The sequence below is a fragment of the Natrix helvetica genome (assembly GCF_964273705.1).
Source record: "Natrix helvetica genome assembly, chromosome: 1".
NCBI lineage: Eukaryota > Metazoa > Chordata > Lepidosauria > Squamata > Natricidae > Natrix > Natrix helvetica.
This window is the reverse complement of record NC_138548.1, coordinates 292628622-292648970: the sequence shown is the minus strand read 5'-3', so window position 1 is coordinate 292648970 and position 20349 is coordinate 292628622. Positions and strand designations below refer to the sequence as shown.

General features: G+C 44.4%; 1 protein-coding gene across 4 annotated transcripts in view; it reads left to right on the top strand.

Annotated features, from left to right (window-relative positions):
• UIMC1 (ubiquitin interaction motif containing 1) overlaps window positions 1-19900 on the top strand; it is a 103617-nt gene extending 83717 nt beyond the window's left edge. For 3 of the 4 annotated variants that reach the window (XM_081949317.1, XM_081949316.1, XM_081949318.1), the window contains 5 exons: window positions 9722-9800; window positions 11919-12045; window positions 17432-17495; window positions 18018-18060; window positions 19455-19900. In XM_081949317.1, coding sequence (XP_081805443.1) covers window positions 9722-9800; window positions 11919-12045; window positions 17432-17495; window positions 18018-18060; window positions 19455-19668 — 527 coding nt within the window. In that variant the 3' untranslated portion in view covers window positions 19669-19900. Of the gene's footprint in view, window positions 1-9721; window positions 9801-11918; window positions 12046-17431; window positions 17496-18017; window positions 18061-19454 lie in introns of those variants that run through there. The other variant, XR_014175086.1, reaches the window with a different exon arrangement.
• The last annotated feature ends 449 nt before the right edge of the window (window positions 19901-20349 follow it).

Sequence of the window (20349 nt, the reverse complement as noted above, 5' to 3'; positions counted from 1 at the left end):
AGACGTGATATCTGAGGCCATTGAATGTGGTGTAGCAGCTGCCCTTAAACATAGGTCTTTTAACCACTACTCCACGCAGGTCTGCTTCTTCTTCTTCTTCTTCTTCTTCCAGACGCAGCGATGGTGATCTCTCAGCTTCTTCATCACATGAGCTCCCTGGCACGTCCAGTCACCCTTTGGTTTTTGGTGAAGAGGAACATCCGGCAAGAGATTCAGACCTCGGGGGGAAGACAAGGGTCTTCCCCCCGACCCACCTGCATTTGTCAGTTTGTTCAAACCTGCTGTCTTTCGTGCTCTCCTCTTTAAGGCCAAGAGGATCGCTGGCATCCCTTCCCCTAAAGCACCTCAAGGAACGGAAGCGGACAAGGCGGACACTACTGACCCCCTCTTCATCCAGGTTAAGGTGGAAAAGGAGGTGATTCTGTCTCCCAGACTCTTCATAGATGTGGTCCAGAACCAATGGGCATCACCAGGTACAGGTCCCCTCCCCAATACCTTGGACAAGCGCCTGTATAACGTGGGACCAGAACTCACCAAGGCTTTAGAGGTAACTTCTATCGACTTACCTATAATTGGCCTTTTTTCTCCTAACGCAGCCTCAGCAGCTCCTGAGGAGGCTCTTTGCCCCAAAGACAAGAGAATAGAATAAACTCTAGTCAAGAGTCACCAGGCCTCGGCTTGAGCCGTTAGGGCAGGTACCTCTGCTTCGTTCTTTAGTCGCTCTGCTCTCTTATGGCTAAAGTAACTCCAGGCGTGGCTTCCAGCCAAGGATTCTAGGGCTCACAGGGATATTAACAAAATAAAGGTGGCCCTAAAATACACTGCAGATGCTTCCTTGGACGTGGCACATTTTGCGTCCAAGACCATAGCATCCTCCGTTTCCACCCGTCGCCTGCTAAAGCAGTGGCAGGCGGAAGCCCGTGCCAAGTAAAGGCTAGCCTCCTCTCCCTATTCTTCATCCCTTCTCTTTGGGGCCCCATTGGATCCTCTATTGGTAGAGTCCAAGGTTAAGTGGAAGATCTTGCAGCCGGCCACTAGAAAACAAGAGGGCCGCAGTCAATCCTTTTATAGCAGGCAGCCCTTTTGGGGTCAGGATCAGGGTTCCTCCAGCTCCCATCCGCAACGTCAGGCTCCCCCCAGACGGGGCCCTTCCTTTTCCAACCGGTCAGGCAGAAACATCCAGAGATTCCAGCCTAGAAAGTCATTCAGGAACAATATCAATCGATCCTACAAGAGGCAGAAGTGACTGCCTGGAGGATCTCCCCATAGGGGGACGTCTGTTGACCTTTGTGGATCATTGGGACGACATTACCAACGATACGTGGATCAGGTCCATGATCAGATTCGGCCTTCTCTTGGACTTGCGCTCCAGCCCTCCGAACCATTTTGTCCATGCCCCATATCCAGGGACCCTCAAAAGAGGGTCCTAGTAGAGCAGGCCATCCATCATCTGTCCTCATTCAGGCCATTCAACCTGTGCCTCCAGGCCAGGTGGGACAGGGGTTCTACTCTCGTCTCTTTATCGTGGCGAAGTCTTCGGGGGGCTGGAGAGTGATCCTCGATCTCAAATTCTTAAATCGATTCATCAGGTACAGGAGGCTCAAAATGCACTCTCTCCTGTCAATCCTAGAGAATGTGTGCAAACATGATCTCTTCACAGCAGTGGACCTCAAGGAGGCTTACCTCCACGTACCCATTCACAAATAACACAGAGGGTTCCTCCGATTTGTCTATTCAGGCCATCATTTTCAGTATCGGGCCCTCCCCTTCGGGTTATCATCAGCCCCAGGGGTCTTCACCAAGCTCCTGTCAGTCGTAGCAGCCCACTTACGTGCAAGCCCCATTCGGATCTTTTGCTACCTGGACGACATCCTCCTGTTGTCCAGGTCATGCAACCAGGCCCTGCGGGATGTTCAGGACACCTTGCAGGTGCTTCAGGAGGTGGGATTCTCCATCAATCAGGAGAAAAGCCACCTTATTTCCACCTCTCGTTTAGTGTACTTGGGAGCCCCCATCGACTCCTCTCAGGGGAAGGTCTTCCTGTCTCGGGAACGACAGATCAGCCTCAGGGACTTAGCCTTCGAGGTACAGAGGACACAGCAGGCCCCTCTTCTCCAGCTGTCTCAACTGCTGGGGAAGATGGTCTCTTGCTTCTCCATCGTCCCTTGGGCGCGGCTTCACAGCCACTGCCTCCAGTGGTTTCTTCTGCCATTCCAGAAGACCAACAGCAGCTGTTCCCTAGCTAAAGTCAGGTTGACTCCAGAGGTCCTTCACTCTCTGGATTGGTGGATGTCCCCGGCCACCTCTCAGGGGGGCCTATTCAGGGAACCACCTCGTCTCATAGTTACGACAGACGCGAGTTTGATGGGTTGGGGTGCTCACTTGGAGGATCAGATAGCTCAGGGTCTCTGGTCCGACTCTGACCTTTCTCACAGTATGAATTGGCTAGAGCTGAGGGCCATCCATCTAGCTCTCCTTCAGTTCCAATCTTCAGTTTGCAACACACAAGTGCTAATTCGGACAGACAACACAACAGACAAGGTGCATGTCAACCGCCAGGGGGGGACAAGAGCAGTTTCCCTCATGGAGTCCACCTTTCACCTAGGGATCTGGGCGGAAGCCAACCTTCTCTCCCTCCAGGCCAAACACATTTCGGGCTCCAACAACACCAGAGCAGACTGGTTGAGCCACACAACAATCGATCCTGCAGAGTGGACCCTCAACCGTCACATCTTCAAACAGCTGTTGACCAGGTACGGGACCCCAGTGCTAGATCTCTTCACAACGGCATCCAACAATCAACTGCCCACGTACCTGCCTCGCTACACAACACTAGGCGCGGAAGGGACGAACGCCTTAAGGTACAGGTGGCCCCACAGTCTCCTGTACGTCTTCTCTCCCTTCCCCCTGCTACAGATGGTCATTTAGAAAATGATAGAGGAAGAGGCCGAGCTCATCCTACTTGCCCCCCATTGGCTGCGCCGTCCACGGTTCGCGGACCTAGTCAACGTCTCAGTGGGCCCAAAGTGGCATCTTCCTGATACCGTCCCTTCTTCACCAGGGATCCATCCACCATCCCGACCTACCTTTCGCTCCGCCTAACTGCATTGAGGCTGAGCGAGAGGTCTTGAGGGCGGCAAACCTTTCTGAGACTGTAATTCAAACTATTCAGGCTTCTCGATGCCCGGCCACTAATAGAATCTACGAATCAATGTGGCAGACTTTCAGCACATGGTGCCTTTCTAAAGAGGTTTCACCCCTGGACGCTTCGGTTCCCAAGTTTTTGGAGTTCCTGCAACAAGGACTAGATAAAGGACTTGCGCCTAACACCTTACGGAGGCAGGTGTCAGCTCTCTCTTCGGTTCTCTCTCTTCACCGGGATGAGCCTCTTTCCTTGCACCCTCTTGTATGCTGCTTCATTAAGGGTGCATCTAATCTTTGCCCTCCTGTCATTCACTGCTTCCCCTCATGGGATCTAACCAAAGTCCTTGACTTTCTCACTGGATCACCCTTCAAGCCTCTCAGGTCGGCCTCCCTGCATCACCTCACATTGAAAACAACCTTTCTGGTGGCTATCACATCTGCACGATGGGTCTCAGAATTGGCGGCCCTTTCCATCCGTTCCGACTTGTGTACTTTTCACTCAGACCACGTGGTCCTTCGACTTGATCTAACCTTTGTCCCAAAGGTCAATTTGGCCTTTCATTGGTCTCTGGATCTCACTCTACCGAACTTTTGCCCTAATCCCTCTCACAGTCTCGAACGCAAATTGCACAGGTTAGACGTAAGACGTGCTCTTAAGATCTATATTGCCAAGACAGACGTCTTTAGGCGCACCGAAGCACTCTGTGTCTTTTCATCCCACAAACAAGGGTCTAAAGGCTTCTCCATCTATGGTTGGGCGCTGGATCCGGTCAACCATAACTAGAGTTTACCTGGTGAGTCACCTCACGTCTCCATCCAACATCACAGCGCATTCCACATGCAGCGTGGCTACATCAGCAGCTTGGACAAGGCAGGCCTCAGTGGAAGAGATCTGCAAGGTGGCCACCTGGGCGACCCTCAATTCCTTTATCTGTTATTATAAGATGGACAGATACGCGTCGGCGGATGCGGCATTCGGATGGCGGGTGCTTCAACAAGTTCTTTCCTCTTCAAGCTCCTAGCCCAATCTCATTCCCACCCGGGAACCTGCCCAGGTTTGGTATGTCCCATGCATGACTGCTGTCTCCACCAACGTCGGAGAATGGGGCGTTGGTTCTTACCTGATACGCCCCTTCTCGAGGCAGGTGGAGATAGCGGTCATCCCCACCCGTCTCCACCAACGTTGGAGAATGGGGCCTAGTTCGCGGAGGGAGTTCTGGAATTAGGCTAGAGTTTCAGAGGATTGAAAGCAGTCAACTAACGCACAACAGTCTACTTATCTCCTTCATCACAAAAGCGGGAGGACACTCCTCTGAGGCAATGACATCACTTTGGTAGACTCAGTTCTATTGGTTACTGACTGAGTTAACCCATGCATGACTGCTGTCTCCACCTGCCTCGAGAAGAGGCGTATCAGGTAGGAACCAGCGCCCCTTTTCTAACACACACACATGCCAGGTAGTAGTATAAAGTTTAGCCTTTAGAAGAAAAGTTGTTGGGGGAGATATGATAGCTGTTAACTGAAAGAACTGCATGTAGAAGAAAACCAAGATCTATTTTCTGTCACTTCATGGAGTAGAACACAGAATAATACATTGAAGTTGCAGGAAGGCAGATTCTGGTTGCAGTTCAGGAAAAAGTGCTTAAGAGCAAGAACAGTTTTGACAGTGAAACCAATTACCTAGTGATCTAACGGCTTCAGTTCTTTTGAATATGTTTAGGCAGAGGATGGGCAGCTAGCTATTAGGGATGCTTTACCTTGGATTCCTGTAGTGAGCAATATATTGGACTGAATGGTCCTTTTCCATTCCATGATTTGGAATAGCCAACTACAGGTGCGGGTCAAGAGAAGAAGATAGCTCTAGTGAAAATTCTCAGAGTCAGAGTCAGATAATCAAATGTTGATCCTAATAGGAGGAAAGGGGGCCTCAGGCAACAAAAGGCTGTGAGAGCCTCCTGCATACCTGCTTTGGTTGACACTCAAGTGCAGAAGGTCCTTTCTTGGCAGGTTACCATTTTAACTCAGATTGGGACTTGGATCTCTTTTCTAGATACCTGTTAATTACATAATGGTCTTTCCAAGATGTTAACCAAGAAGATCATCAAAGATGAACAGTTAATTGTCTTCCCTTCAACAATTAGTCAACTTCCAAGTTTGTTGAAGAGAAATAGTGTCATAATGTTGCAGAATGCATCTAGGATTGAGGCAGGAGGCTATTCTTACCCTTCTTGTAGCCACACCTCAGGTACAAGATGTCAGTCTTTCTTTCCTTTAGCTCTCCTTCTGCTGATGCTGTTGTTAAAAAAAGCTTCAACACCAAGAGAAGTAACACTGATACAGCATTTTAAGGCCAACATAGCAAGAAATAATACCATTAATAAGTATTTTAAAAAATAGCATGGCTGATTTAAAAATATGCATGTATTTAACACTGGGGGATCTAAGGATTGTGGGAGAGTTCTTGTATCAACACAGTGGGAAGCTCGCTGCAAAAGAAAACCAGCTTAGTGTCATTTGTCTCATTTAGGGATATTTTCCCCAGTATTTATAAAAATTTAAATACCTGCTATTTTCTCTTCTGATAATATATGGAATATGATGCAAAATTGAAAAGAGCTACTTGCAAAAGGATGCTAGTACATTGAAAAAATACTTCAAGATTTGTAGGCTGCTTCTTTGAGGAGCTATATGTCAGGCTAGTATGGGGGACTTTTGGTGGTATTTTATCATAGAAATGGGAGTCTAAGACGATATCTCTGAAAAAGATGAAATGGAGGTTATTTTCTACTTGGGGGCTTGTATATACATATACAGATGCTGCTCCTTCAACTAGATTTCTCCATATTTAAGATGCATAAGTTACTAGCATGGTCTGGTAAATATAGCCACGGTGTGGAATTATAGAATCATAGGATCAGAAGGAACCTTGGAGGTTTTCTAGTGCAACCCTCTACTAGATCAGTAGACTTATATCATTCTGGACAAATGATTGTCCAATCTTTTCTTGAAAACTTCCAGTGATGGAACACCCACAACTTCAGGAGGCAAGCCGTTCCACTTACTAATTGTTCTCACTGTCAGGAAATTTCTACTTAGAAAGGTTGAATCTCTCTTTAATGAGCTTCCTTGGGTGCTTTAGATTATAAATCAACTCCCTCTTCTTTGCTGGCTAGGGCCCACTGTGCAAGTACGTCAAGCTCTTTCTGAATCTTGAGTCTACTTCTAAAGTGTTAGCAATTCTCCACAGCTTGGTGTTATCTGCAAATATGATCAGCTCCCCTTCTACTCCCTCATCTAGATAATTTATGATGCTGAAGAGCATTAGACCCAGGACACGATCTTGAGGTACCTCACTGCATGCTTCCCTCGATGTAGATGGATTTCCATCGAGGATGACATGCCGAGTTTGGTTGGTCATCCAATTGGAAATCCATCTGTTGGTGGTAATGTCTGTTCCACATTGTTCTGTCATATCAAGAATAGGCTGAGGTTTACTTTTAGTCACTTTGTCAAAGAAGGCAATAAGGTTTGTCTGGCAGGACCTGTTTTAACAATCCCATGCTGGCTTCTAGTAATTGCCTTGCTCATTTCTAGGTGCTCACAAATCCACTGCTTGATTATCTTTTCCAGAATTTTCCCAGGTATTGGTGACAAACTGACTGGTCTATATAGTTTCCTGGATGTACTCGCCCCCCCCCTCCCTCTTTTGAAGATTGGAACCACATCAGCTCTTTTCCTCTGGCAGTTCCCCCGTATTCCAGGAGCTCCGAAACTTTTTGTACAGTGGTTCTGAGATTAAACTGAAACTGAGTCCCTTTGTTCATTGGATGTTCTTCCTTATTTCTATCCCCTCAAAATAAAGTACATTAGATAAATTCTGAGATAAATGGTGCTTTGAACATGTACATTTATGTTACTTGAAACAGTAAGGAAGTCATTAAGATTGTGCCTGAAGTCATATTAGAAAATCTATCCTTTCTTCCTGTGGACCAGGAAATAATTCGGAAAAGCTTATTCCAAAGTTTTGGTGAACCAGAAAAACTCAAAATGAATGCACAAAAAAATTAGAGGAGAAATTGCTAGGAATGTACCAAATTATTCAAAACACCTGTAGGGGACCCTTATGGGTCCTCCAGGAGTATTTAAATGACGAAGTGCTGCCATTAGCTTCCAGACCGTCTCAGCATGGATGGAAAAGTTTAGTCAATCTGAAAACCACCCAAGGGAGGTTATTTTATATTCAGAGGAATCGAGAGAGCTGTGGCACGATTTGTACTGACGAGAAGAAAACTGAAGACTGATCAACTTTTAATGTGACTACAGTGAACATTGTGAACATGTTTGACTTAGCCCAGCATGTCGAGAGAGAAGATGCTGTGCTTATTCTGTACCAAGGGTTGAGAAGCACATTTTCTCTCTTGCTGTTAGGTGGAGATTTATCTTGTAACTGTTTTTCCTTTGGAATCTTATTCTAAATTGAGCTCGCTGGCATAACCCACCATGGTTTTGTAGACTTTGGTGTTTTGGTATGGACCAGGTCAACTCAACTATGAAAGGCAAAGGCTGCTGGCGATGCCATCTCTCTGCTGCTTGTGTTGGCAGTACAACCGTAGGTCTTTCCTGGCATTTCTTACATAGTGGTCCCAGAGGTTTCTAGCAGCTGTATTGTGTCAGATGTGTTCTATTCTGCTGGAAAAAAATAGCACTGATTAACACCTGAGCTGTGCACAAGAGACTGTTATAGGAATATTAACAACTATGCACCGGCTCAGAGAACTGCTTTCCTTTTGCTTCTGACTAGCTTGTTAAAAAGCCTTTGGGAGTGTCAAGTGACTTGGGGATTAACAGTCAAGTATAGAAACTACTCATACCCAGATCCAGGCTAGGTTTGCGGAAGAGAGGAGTTGTCCCCTTTTAAGGAGCCAGCCTTTTATGAATTTGTGAATGTCCATCACCAACTTTTTCCTTGCAAGTGAGTAGCTCAGAAGTGTCCGCAAGTATAACCTTTAACCCAGAGAACACATAGACTTCACACTGGTCATTGCATCACGTAAGGAGGGGAAATGCAACCATTAAATGTGGTCTGTTATTTGAACTAATCTGTGATGATAATTATCATGAGAGCAAAAACAGAGGTGCCAAGGAGCCAAAATGAATGCGTCAAAGCCCAGAAGTTGCTGGCACTGATAATACATCTTTCCATTTTGATCTCTGTAGGTGCACCTACTTTACAACAGATGTTGAGCAAACAGTAACAGTTTTATAGCGCCTATAACACAAATTCAAACCTTTCTCCTAATGAGAGCATTGAGCACAGGAAGATCTGATACAAAGCTGTAAAAATGTTCTGATACACTGCCCCCTCCATTGGATAGCCCAACAGTGCTTAAAGCAGCATCTGTTCTATATTAGAAACTCTAGCCCCCTGGTGGAAATGGCTTAGGATATCTGATATGTTCCCCAAGCAGCATAGCTGGTGGTTTGTCAGCAGAAATGGAAAGGAATTCAATTGTATGAAGCAAACATTTTAAAATCATGTTCATAAATGGCTAACAAGAAAGGCTGCGGCCTCTGATTGAGTTTGCCCTGATTTCATTGTTATACTGATTAAATCTGGTGTAAAGAATTACTGCTGCATATATGATTATACTAGAATAGGGTGAAATTTGTCCGTTAGCCTTTCTTACCCTTTTACCAAGCATCATCCTGGTTATGTGATCAGATTGTATTTTCTGCAAAAAAAAAAAAAAATTGTATAATTTGTGAATTAGGTTTCTCTTCCTTTTTGCCCCCGTTCAGTCCTACCGCTTACTTCTCTGGTTCTTGTCAAAACCCCTTTTCATAATCTGCCCAAATCCAGGACTTTCTTAAAAACCAATTTTGTACCTTAATGAAAGTATGCAGATATGAATGCCACATTGAAAATACAGATTACTACTTATTCTGCTTTTTAACCCTTTCTTCATTCCCTAGTAAACACATAAATGTATCTTATAATCAAACCCATTGAAATACTTTTCACCTTAATTCATTGAGATCATTCATTTATCCAACTCTTAACTGAGTCTAAGAGGTCTCACGTGTACTTTGGATTTGAAAAACAATACTAGAAAGCAGATCTTTTGAATGCTACATGCAGCATTGTCAGACTTGGTTTCCAAGTCTTTCATATTTGTTTAATGTTAAGCAAATGGAACTTTCTACTAAGTATCATATAGGTGCCTTTATTTGTTAGGTTGTTAAGAGTTCTCATGTGAATGAAGAAATGAAATAATTTAGATTATTGGTGCAAAATACTTCATACACAGTTTAAGTCAACACTTCTGTCTTAGTGCATTGTAATGGCCTTCTGGATGAAGGCTTTAAAACTTTAGTTTACATAGTGAGAAATATCACACCATTATAAATTAGACCTTGCTGTTTGCATTGTGATGCCCCAAGCAAACTGGTCCTACTTGGCAAGAAGCTTTGAAATTATTTTCTAAAACATATATTGGGCGTTTTGTTCTGACACTTGACACTTCTTGAGATCTTCAAGAAGACAGATAGAACAACTATTCTCTTTTTGTTTTCAAGTAATGACCCGACGACAGAGAGAAGCCAAGAGCAAGCTTGCCAGCTGCAAAAAAGCCTGCAAATCTGTAGATATTGACAAGTAAGTAGGTATGCTCCATATAGTCCATTTTGACAATTTTCAGTTGAAGCCCTGGTAGACAGTTCTATTACATAAAACTCCGAATCTTTGACATTATTCACTCATCATCCTGTGACTAGGAAGCATCTTATAATAGGAAAGACCACCTTAGTCTAACCTATTTTTACCTTCGCTTCTAGTGGGGGTTTGCCTAGATTTCACATTCTTTTTGGAATGCTTAATTCAGCATTGTCTGCCCAGTTGATCTTCTCAGTCTCATCCACTTTAAAATGCATAGACCAATCCATACTGACTGGGGGATTCTGGGAATTAAAATCCACACACCTTAAAGTGGATGAGATTGAGAAACACTCACCTGGGAAACGTTGACGTGCTACTAGTTAAACACATTCTTTGTCCTCTCCCCTTTCAGTTTCATTATTAAGCCCATAATATGATGGAAGCAATACTTATAAAACTCTAATAACAATGGCAATGGTGGATTTCCAGCTTTAATAATCTAGTTATGGAATCTGCAAGAACTGGCATGTAAATATAGCAATATTCTGTGAACTGATTGTGTCTGCATAATTCAGACTGCACAAATGTAATGATATAAAGATAAAGGTAAGAAATAGAGCTAATATTCAAGCACAAATGCCAGTCTGGCCTATTATGATACCATATTTCATGTGAATTTGGGTGCCTTTAAGGCTCTGCTTGCCATTCCAAATGGTAACAAATGTACCTGTTGTATCCGTCTCACAGCTGTTTTCAATGTTAGAGGAAATTATATATTCCCGCAGTGATGGTGTTTCAGCATCGTGGAAACATGCAAGTCCCCCGAGCATTTAAAAAAAGAAGAAGAAAGGGAGATTTTAAAACTGTGGTTAGCAAGCCAAACAGAGAGCACAAGCAAATTTCTGTTGCACTAGTACCATGTTCTTCTTAAATGTATTTTGGGTCCTAGGACAAAATCACAGAGTTTGATAGAGGCAATAAATATCAAGGCAGTTAAACCGTGCTCTAAGAGCAGCATTGGTTGGAAAAGTACCGTAGATGAATTGGTGTGCATATCTATATGCTTCTATCAGAACAAAGCTATGATGGAGAAGGTTAGCATATGTCTGGTGCCTACCTGTGGTTACACTGTTAATGAAATTAAGAAATTCAAATGGAACCGGTTTTGTTTAATCTTCCTTTCTGCTGTCCTCCTCCCACCTGTTCACCCACACAAAATCTTAAGAAAGAGCCTGATAGTAAAAACCCTGCCTGAAAATAATGTTGCTGCTACAAACACTGGATGGCAACATAACTAATAGAATTAGGCTAATTATAGAGAGGGCAGCTTCTGTTTAGACACATTATCTTGGTAATCAGCAGGGACTGGAAAGAAAATATGGAAAAGTACTGCAGGATTTAGCATCAAGGGCGCTCCTCAGACACATTCCAGATACCGTAGTGCAGCGAATTTCACTGGATTTCTCTAGTTCCAGATCATCAATTAAGTAGCTGCCTCCAGTTCCATTTCTTCCTTCACGTGCCAAGGGCCGGGGGGGGGGGTGCAGATTTGTTTCTTGGATGGTTAGCAGGGGAATTATGGGACACAGTTGAGCTAGTTGGAGTGATCTGAGAGCTGGTAGCCGGTGGTGTTTTACTATATTCTTCAGCACTAAATGCTCAATGCATCCTCATCAGTACTGCGTGCTTTAAAAAGGCAATAGTGCCCTGGCAGATTTATTAGTTAGATGACTTCATTTAGACTGAGTAAAACATGTCTCTGACTTAATACACTTGATTTGCTTTTTGGGGCACAACATAACTCCAATTTTGCAAAAGCAGATACTTCATTCAACTGTGTTGACAGGTTCTGAAAGAAAATCAGTATTGTTTGAGATAGCTAGAGGAGCTGATTTCATTACATCCCTTTGCTGCAGTAGCAGCACCCAGGAAAGCACTTGGAAGAAAACTGCTAATCATTCTGTCCTTTTTGATGGCCAACAAGTCAGTTTTGTAGTATTGGTCACATCACTGTGCAGATCCTGCTCTTTTGACAAGTCTTACCAGCAGAACAGCTAGAAGCAGCACAAATGAGAAAGAGTGAATTCTAATACAATCCCTTCCTTCCTTATTTGGCAGGTATGAGAAGTGTTATCTTTGTAAATCTCTAGTGCTAAGGAAAGAGTATCAGAGCCATGTTGATGGCTGTCTTTATAGCCGGAGTGTTGGTGGAACCCAGGGCCACAGGAGGCCGCGCCATGCCAAAGTAAGGATCTGTATTCTTGGTTCACATTTGCAGGGATAGACCAGCAGGTCTACTTTTGTCTTTGTTTATATCTTTTTCTGAAGAGAGATTGGGTCTGCCGGATTCTCCAGCCCCATAAATAAGCTCAGCTGCAGTGAAATGATATACTCTGACCGTTTGATCCTCTTCAACTTGATTTTACAATGATGGGATTACATCTCTAACCAGAATATCAGCCCACAAGGCCTCTGGATGTCGGTTGATTCCAAATCCCATCAGTTCCATCCACCATGATCAGTGTTCAGAAGGAGGGCAGGCATAAGGGGGGAAAAGCCAACCAACAGACTGAATGAGGAAGGAAAGCCTCCCAGAGTTGTAACCTTTGCTGTATTAGTGGCCTTGGAGTCACAAACAGCATGTCTTCAGGAACAGCAACATTCACAAGAATGCTGATAATTGGCATGTTTACAATGCTTCCTATTCAAAGTGTAATGCGGTGTCAAACTCTTAGAATAGCAGTCGTCTTGTTTGGAATTTTCAAAGCTAAATGTTCTGCATTACAAAGTGTCCTCTTTCTGGATACAGGGACTCCCAGATTCCAGAATACTCCTTATTGGTTGTAAAAAAACATTTGTCAAAGATTAAATCTATATCTACACTTACCTTGAATCTCCATAAACCTATACAAGAATTTGGTTTACCAGTCAGTGGCAGTCTCTGAACAGCAAGAGGCCAGTGGCTCACCGTAACAAATTTGTAGTTTGCGTGGAACATGCATGTATTTATTTATAAATACTTTTTAATGTGATGTTTTAATCAAAGCCACTTTGAAATGCTTACGAGATTAAAGTGTGTAGCTTTTGCTGTTCTTCCCATCCTTGTAGCTCCGTTTAATTTCACAATCTGTGCAAAACATGTACCTGCTTCCCCTTCAGTTTTCCATTCCCCTATATCCGTGATGGCGAACCTATGGCACGCGTGCCACAAGTGGCACGCAGAGCCATTTGTCAGGGCACACGAGGCGCTGCCCTGTCAGCTGGCCAGCGCGCGTGCGCGCGCTGGCCAGCTGAGTTCACCTTTTTAAAAGCTATTTTTCGCCTTCCCCAGGCTCCAGAGGCTTTATAGGAGCCTGGGGATGGCGAAAAGAGCCCCCCCCCCGCCCCCCCGGAGGCTTCAGTGAACGTCCCGAGGCTTCCCTGAAGCCTTCGGAACACTTAAAACCAACCTCCGAGCAACCCGGAAGTGACTTCCGGGTTGCTCGGAGGGTCGTTTTAAGCGCTCTGAAGGCTTCAGGGAAGCCTCGGGACGGTCCCTGAACAGGCACGAGACGTGCGTTTCCATCGCCCGGGCCCGGATCGCCTCCACTGCGCGGCGCCTCAGGCTCGGCGTCCTTGCGCCCGGCCTTCACATCGCTGCCGCCACCGCCGCTAGGACGCCGCCCTCGCCTCCTCCTCCTCTAGCCGCGCCATCGCAAGGATTAAGGCGAAAGGGGGCGGGGGTGGGGAAAGCGAAGGGGGCTTTGTTGTCCTCCTTCTCCTCCTCCTTTCCCCCACCGGCTCGAACGCGGCGCCGGGGCCCGGCAGGCAGCGAACGAGTCGGTGCCTGCCGACTGGAGGAAGAGGGTGAGAGGCGGGTCCTGTGAACGGGGGCAGCAGCGGCGACAATAGTCGTAACTTGCCGGCTGGCCGCCCCGGCTGGGAGACAAAGGAGGGGAAAGGCGGCAGGCAGCCGAGTTGCGACTATTGTCGCCGCTGCTGCCACCGTTCACAGGACCCCCCTCTCACCCTCTTCCTCCAGTCGGCAGGCTCCGACTCGTTCGCTGCCTGCCGGGCCCCGGCGCCGCATTCGAGCGTTCCGTGAAGCCTCCGGGGGGGCGGGGGAGGCTCTTTTCGCCCTCCCCAGGCTCCTATAAAGCCTCTGGAGCCTGGGGAAGGCGAAAAAATCATGCAAAGCCCCCTTCGCTTTCCCCGCCCCCGCCCCCTTTCGCCTTAATCCTTGCGATGGCGCGGCTAGAGGAGGAGGTGGAGAAGGCGAGGGCGGCGCAGCTGAAGCCTGACGGACTTCCCTTCGGCCGACCCCGTCCTAGCGGCGGTGGCGGCAGCGATGTGAAGGCCGGGCGCAAGGACGCCAAGCCTGAGGCGCCGGGCGGTGGAGGCGATCCGGGCGATGGAGACGCACGTCTCGTGCCTGTTCAGGGACCGTCCCGAGGCTTCCCTGAAGCCTTCAGAGCAACCCGGAAGTCCGGGTTGCTCGGAGGTTGGTTTTAAGTGTTCCGAAGGCTTCAGGGAAGCCTCCGGACGTTCCCTGAAGCCTCCGGGGGTGGCGGGAGGTTTTAAGTGTTCCGAAGGCTTCAGGGAAGCCTCCGGACGTTCCCTGAAACCTCCGGGGGTGGCGGGGAGGTTTTAAGTGTTCCGAAGGCTTCAGGGAAGCCTCCGGACGTTCCCTGAAACCTCCGGGGGGGGGGGGGGGGCGGGGAGGTTTTAAGTGTTCCGAAGGCTTCAGGGAAGCCTCCGGACGTTCCCTGAAGCCTCCGGGGGGGCGGGGGAGGCTCTTTTCGCCCTCCCCAGGCTCCTATAAAGCCTCTGGAGCCTGGGGAAGGCGAAAAAATCATGCAAAAATGGGCGCGTTGTGCGTGCATGAGCACTGGGGGCGCGTTGCATTATGGGTGTGGCATGCCCACACACGACCCCCCCCCGCGCTCCCCCCACTTGTGTCACGCGAGCCAAAAAAGGTTCGCCATCGCTGCCCTATATCTAAATGCTGGAGCACAATATTCTCTCCACCTCTGAGAGATGCATTGCAGCCATTGTGGGGTGTTTTTGAGTGAGATGAATGATGTTTGATTTTAATTATTTTTTTTATTCTCCAGGTAGGTGATTCTTTTGAGAAACATTTTTGTGGAATACTTGGCTATTCACATGGCCATCCATTGTTTGTATGTTCACCTGAATTGATGCTTTCTATTCTATGTGTACAATGATTCACTTACTATTTTACAATATTATTTTTCTGTTTATCATCCTTTATGGCCAGAAAGGACATAATTGGTAAATGCAAATGTTTTCGTAATGTCTAATGATATTCTCCTGCTCAGAATTGTTATCTCGAACAAAAGTGACCTCTGCCTATCATATTATTGTCACACCAGAGTGCAGAATTGAGCTTTACTGGTTGCCAACAGGTAGTAAGACAAAGTCTGTGCTAATTCTTTTCCTTTGGTTTACTTCCAACTCTTTCCAAACACTATAGTAACTCTTTGCATTTCATGCTATGTCAGGCATACCAGTGCAGTTGATAAGGAAGCACTAGCAGAGATAATGAATTTGTAGGGAGCCTAATGCATGTACTGTAAGTGAGCCGCTAGACGCTACTGAAATAAATGTAAAATAAAAGGCATAAAAGAAGGGGAGGCAAAAATATTTGGTTTTTTAAAAAATCGTATAAAAGAGAGGAAGGGAATAAGACTCACCCATGGGAGTGATTGAAGACAGCTGGATTTGGAGACACGGAAAGTCGTAGCGGATAAGTCAAAGCTGAATATGAGTACTGCAGAGGAAGGAAAGAACACATCTATCTGGTAAAACTAGAGCCAGCTTACTTGAAAATAAATTATTTGCAAAAAAAAACCCATATTCGTGGAAAGGCAAACCATACCTGAGAAAGACATGCACTATTTCAAAAAGTAAGTGTACATTTGCCTTACATCTACTGCTTAAAATAGGGTCTGTCTGAAGATCTGTTCAAATACCGCAGGAGGAGGAATGAAAGAGTGTAAAGTTGATCACCATTAGGGGAAAAAATGCAAATAGTTATCTGTAAAACATAGACATCACTGCGTACAGTCACTGATTCTGAATCCTTTGCTAAGCCCTTGCCGGCTAATAGCCCCTAGGTTTCAGCTATGTTTCCTTCCTTCAGCTATTGCCAACCTTAATCTATGATGAAGGTGTCAAATTCGTCCAGCCGATTAATTCATGCAATTCATCCATTCAATTCCCATATTGTTTAACCCCGGGCATGGCAGACGGGCATCAGGTCCTGGTCCTCATCCCCTCTCTAAGTTGTGTGGTTGCTGCCTTACATGCATTACCCATCTTGTGCAACAAAGGCCTGTATGTAGCTTTTGTGCTGATTTATTTCTGATGGTAAGATTTTAATCCATAGAGCAGTGTGAATGCTAAGGCAATGTGATTTCTCAGCAGGAAGATGCAACATGATGTCTCTGTTTTATGTAATCCCTTAAATCCATCACAGGCCTCGGCCCCTCAGGAATTTATATGCAAATGACAAGACTGCCTGTTGATGAGTTTAGCTGGGACACAGCCAAACATTCTGCAGTTTCTTGCTCAATGGGAAGCTTCCGTTCATGTCACTAGCTTTGGTTCAGAATTCCTTTTTTTTTTACTTCTCCACCAAAGAACTTGGCTGATGTTTAAAACAATCAGCAGAAATGTTAGCGTGCCTTTTTGGCACCCAAGGCCCAGGTCCTCCCTGTTGCTTTTCAGAATCAACACAAATGATTTCTGCTGCTCCTTATTTGAGCATTGTAAATTTTGACCCCAGATGCTCTGAATAAGAGAGCATCCTTTTCTTCTTTTTGCTTATCTTGGCCCTGGTCCCTGGGGACAGCTGCAGGGATGCCTGCCCAGAACTCTTTGAAATATATAACAACAAATGCAAAACCATATTTCCAGAAGGGAACCTTCGGAATTAAGTTTGTTTTAATTCTATCTGAAAACTTTATAGCATTTGGAAGGTAATTGAATCAACGAAAAGAACATGCAATTAATAATGGAGGATACTTGGCTAGGCAAAAAAGACAACAGAAAAGTGCTGTTCCGAGGCTATATTGGATTCCGAGGCTAGGAGGATATTTTTATAGTTGCTGCCCAAACTACACTCCTGTTTCCTCCTTTTCTGCAGAACATCTAACGCGGTAAAATACCTGCTGTGTTGTCATCATGCTTAACAATTCTTCACATCACTTCTCTCATGATTACTGCGTGTTGCTAGGGAGAAGGACAGAGGAAAGGAGGATTGCCTTTTTGTGACAGGGAACTTTTGCCATCTAGCTCTAGCAAAAATCTGGCTGTTGGTTGGTTGGTTGCTCATTTACATAAATGTAGATAAGCATGAGAGTATAGTGGTGAAACATAGGTGGCTTTGTATTGTGGGGGCACGGGATCTGGAGCCATCTCACTAGATCAACATCTGCTAAAGGGCAGATATGATAAAATGAAGATAAAATGAAAAAGAAATCTTGGGGTAGTGATGAGAAAACTGGTCTTTGTTCTGGCAGCTGCAAGATGTCCAGAGTTTTGCTTCTGTCTCCAGGTTCTTATGAGCTACTTTGGCAAAAGCCTTCTTGTGCAAGACCTAATGGGGATGTTCTCTTACTTTGTTCTAGGAGAAGGGAAGGTGTGAAGGCGGATTACTGCGTATGCTAGAACAATCTGAAAACAAGACTGCAGGTAGGAAAGTTAGCACCCCAGTCAGCATTCCTGTATTGACACAGTTTAGGTTGAGTCATAGAAAAAGGCTTGTCCTCAAACAATACAGTACACCTCCTGGCCCATTGCAAATGGATAATCTTTGTGTTTCTTCCCATTGCATGTATATCAGTTCTAAGTTAAGCATTTGTATGTCAGGATTTCTCTTGACTTTAATGAAGACGGGAATAATCCCTGGGAGTTTCAGTGTGATAATATTATGTGATTTGTGTGTATTTTACAATAAGACAAGAGAAGTCCTTTGTGCTCCTTTTCCTTGTGTCCTATAAAGGTATGCATTAGAGAAGCCTGCAACTCCAAATAATGCATAAATTGCCCCATATCACTTACCAAGCTGGAAAGGAAGGTATTGTTTAGAATCTGTTTACTACCAGATGTTGCAGTTTCTCTGTTTGTCCACTGGATGAGTCTTGTTGATCTCGAAACAGAGGCTGTCATCAACCTGCTGAAGTAATTAAGATCCTGTGGTGTATTATATTCCAGATGTAGAGATGGCTGCTCCACCATCCAGAAGAGAAGACTCAAGGTTAGTTAGTGCTCTTTTTCTGTATTATAGGCTCCTTCAGAAGTTAAACCGGCTGTAGAAAGGCTCCTTGTCACTCATTTCCAGTGCTGTTTTTTCAACAAAGTGGAAAAGCTAAATAAAATGAAGAAATTCCATAGGAAGCTAGTTTTTAGCATTGAAGGCAAAATCTACTCTTTCTGCTGGAATGCAGTTAAATAATGTTCCTTTTTTCCTTAGAACCAAAACCTGAATTACATTAGATAGGAGATTTCTTTTCTTAAACTTGTGGAGAACATATGGTGAGTGCAAGAATATGTTAGTTTGCTGTAAGTTTATTACTCATAAACAAATTAACAGCTCCTTATCTCGATCTTTTGCAATCTGTATTCAGGCCTCATTTGGGGACTGAAACTGCTTTGGCTACCACGATGGGTGGCCTCTATTAGGAAGGTTTTCTTCATTAATTCTTTTGAATGTGTCTTGAAATTTTTTCTAGTACCATCCACTTGACTGGGAGCAGTGTTTTGTAATAGTGTTTTTCTTTCCCAGATGTAATTCCAGAAACCAATACTTCTACTTAACTGCTTGACTTTTAATCTGTCGATCTGCTCTCTGTTTAAAATACACATGAGCCACAGTGGCCTATTAGTTTGCATACTATCAATATGCTGATAAAATACAACTTAGTCCAGAAAACTGCTAGATAACTGCGAAGTGTTATATGAAACAACTTCCTTTGCTGCCATTTAATCATAATTTTTTAATCCTTTTTTTACTGTCATATAATGGTTGTCAGATTTTTGCAGCCTGGATATGGAATGCTTAGTGATAGGTATTACGTGAATTGCCTAGGCTATTCAGAAACTATAGTTGGTAGAGAATGCATTAATCAGATATGTAAAATTTGGTATGCTGAAAACTGCACATTATTGGTTAGCATTAGTAACTAGTAGAATATTTTTCCCACATATACTGTAAATTGACATGCTCCTGCATTTACATTGGTAGCCTTAATCTCAATTAGGTCACTGGAAGTCAATGGATTGATTAGAGCACAAAACAAGGCATTCACTGGTATGGTAATGAGATTATGTAAATCTCCTCTGGGAAACTCCGTTGACTTTTTATTTATTGGAAGTTAGATGGGCTGTTGCATTTATTTTATTTTATTGTGCTTTAGTTAGACTCCATGCTTTGATTATATCTCTGCTCAGTTTTTGACATGCTCAGTCAAGTTTCTCTTGTTTTGATGTTACTAAATATGTGACTTAGATAGTTACAAATTCTTTTGTGTATTTGTATATTTTTTTAAAAATTACAATATTGAAAGTGAGAAAGCTTTAAAGAGCTATGGAAAAAGTTCACTGTGCAGCAGGGAAGCCTGGTTAATTTTTTTAAAATATCCTTTCTCTTAGGCCCAGCTCAACAGAAATGGACAAGGAAACAGAGGGCAACCAGAATTCAGAAAGGTTCTTCCCTCAAGTTCCCTGCAGTGACTCACCTATTAAGTCATTCACTTCCATTTCTGAAGCCAAAGATTGCCTAGTGGACTTTAAAAAACAGTTGGCGATTAAGCCACGCACTTGGAAACAGACCAAAGCCAGCCATCGGAACCAAAAGAAGTGCTGAGGGTGGCAACATGGAGAAGACACCAAATTATGGACTCTACTGAGCCTACTTGGCAGAGGCCTCCGCTCCCTAATCAACTGCAGATTTTCTTTTGTTATTTTTTTGAATGAATGAATTCTCCCAGAATTTGTCATTTATTGACTAAGTATGTACTTTATAGGTGCCTATTCAACCTTGCTTTGCAGTAAGAAAATAAAATGAAATATATTTATTATGTTTTTATAAACTTCAATTTCTGCTCTTTATGATTTTTGATACACATCTTTTCAGCCTAAAGACTGCATTGTGGGTAAACAGTTAAATGCTGGTCATCCATCTGGAACCTATCTCCCAGAATACTCCATAAAGACCACAATTGTGCCCCTTCATGTTCTGTTACTGGAAGATTTCATTCCCCTATTTAAAAATGTATTTAACTTTGACTAGAGCTTGCACTAATTCCCACGGAACCGATGGAGTCTGCAGAGTGATGAATAAAAAAAAAGTCAGGCTTATTTGGTGTTCTATCCTGCGGGAGCAGGGATCACATCTCTTAAACCAAAACTGGTAAACATGGAAGACAGGTGTCGGAGGAGTAAGGGCGCTAGGTTTTTCTGTTTGATCAGGATAACTCATTTTTGGATTCTTTCCTGTCTTCGTGTTTGTGTGAGGCCGAAAACACCAGCCTGAAAGTGGTGAGTG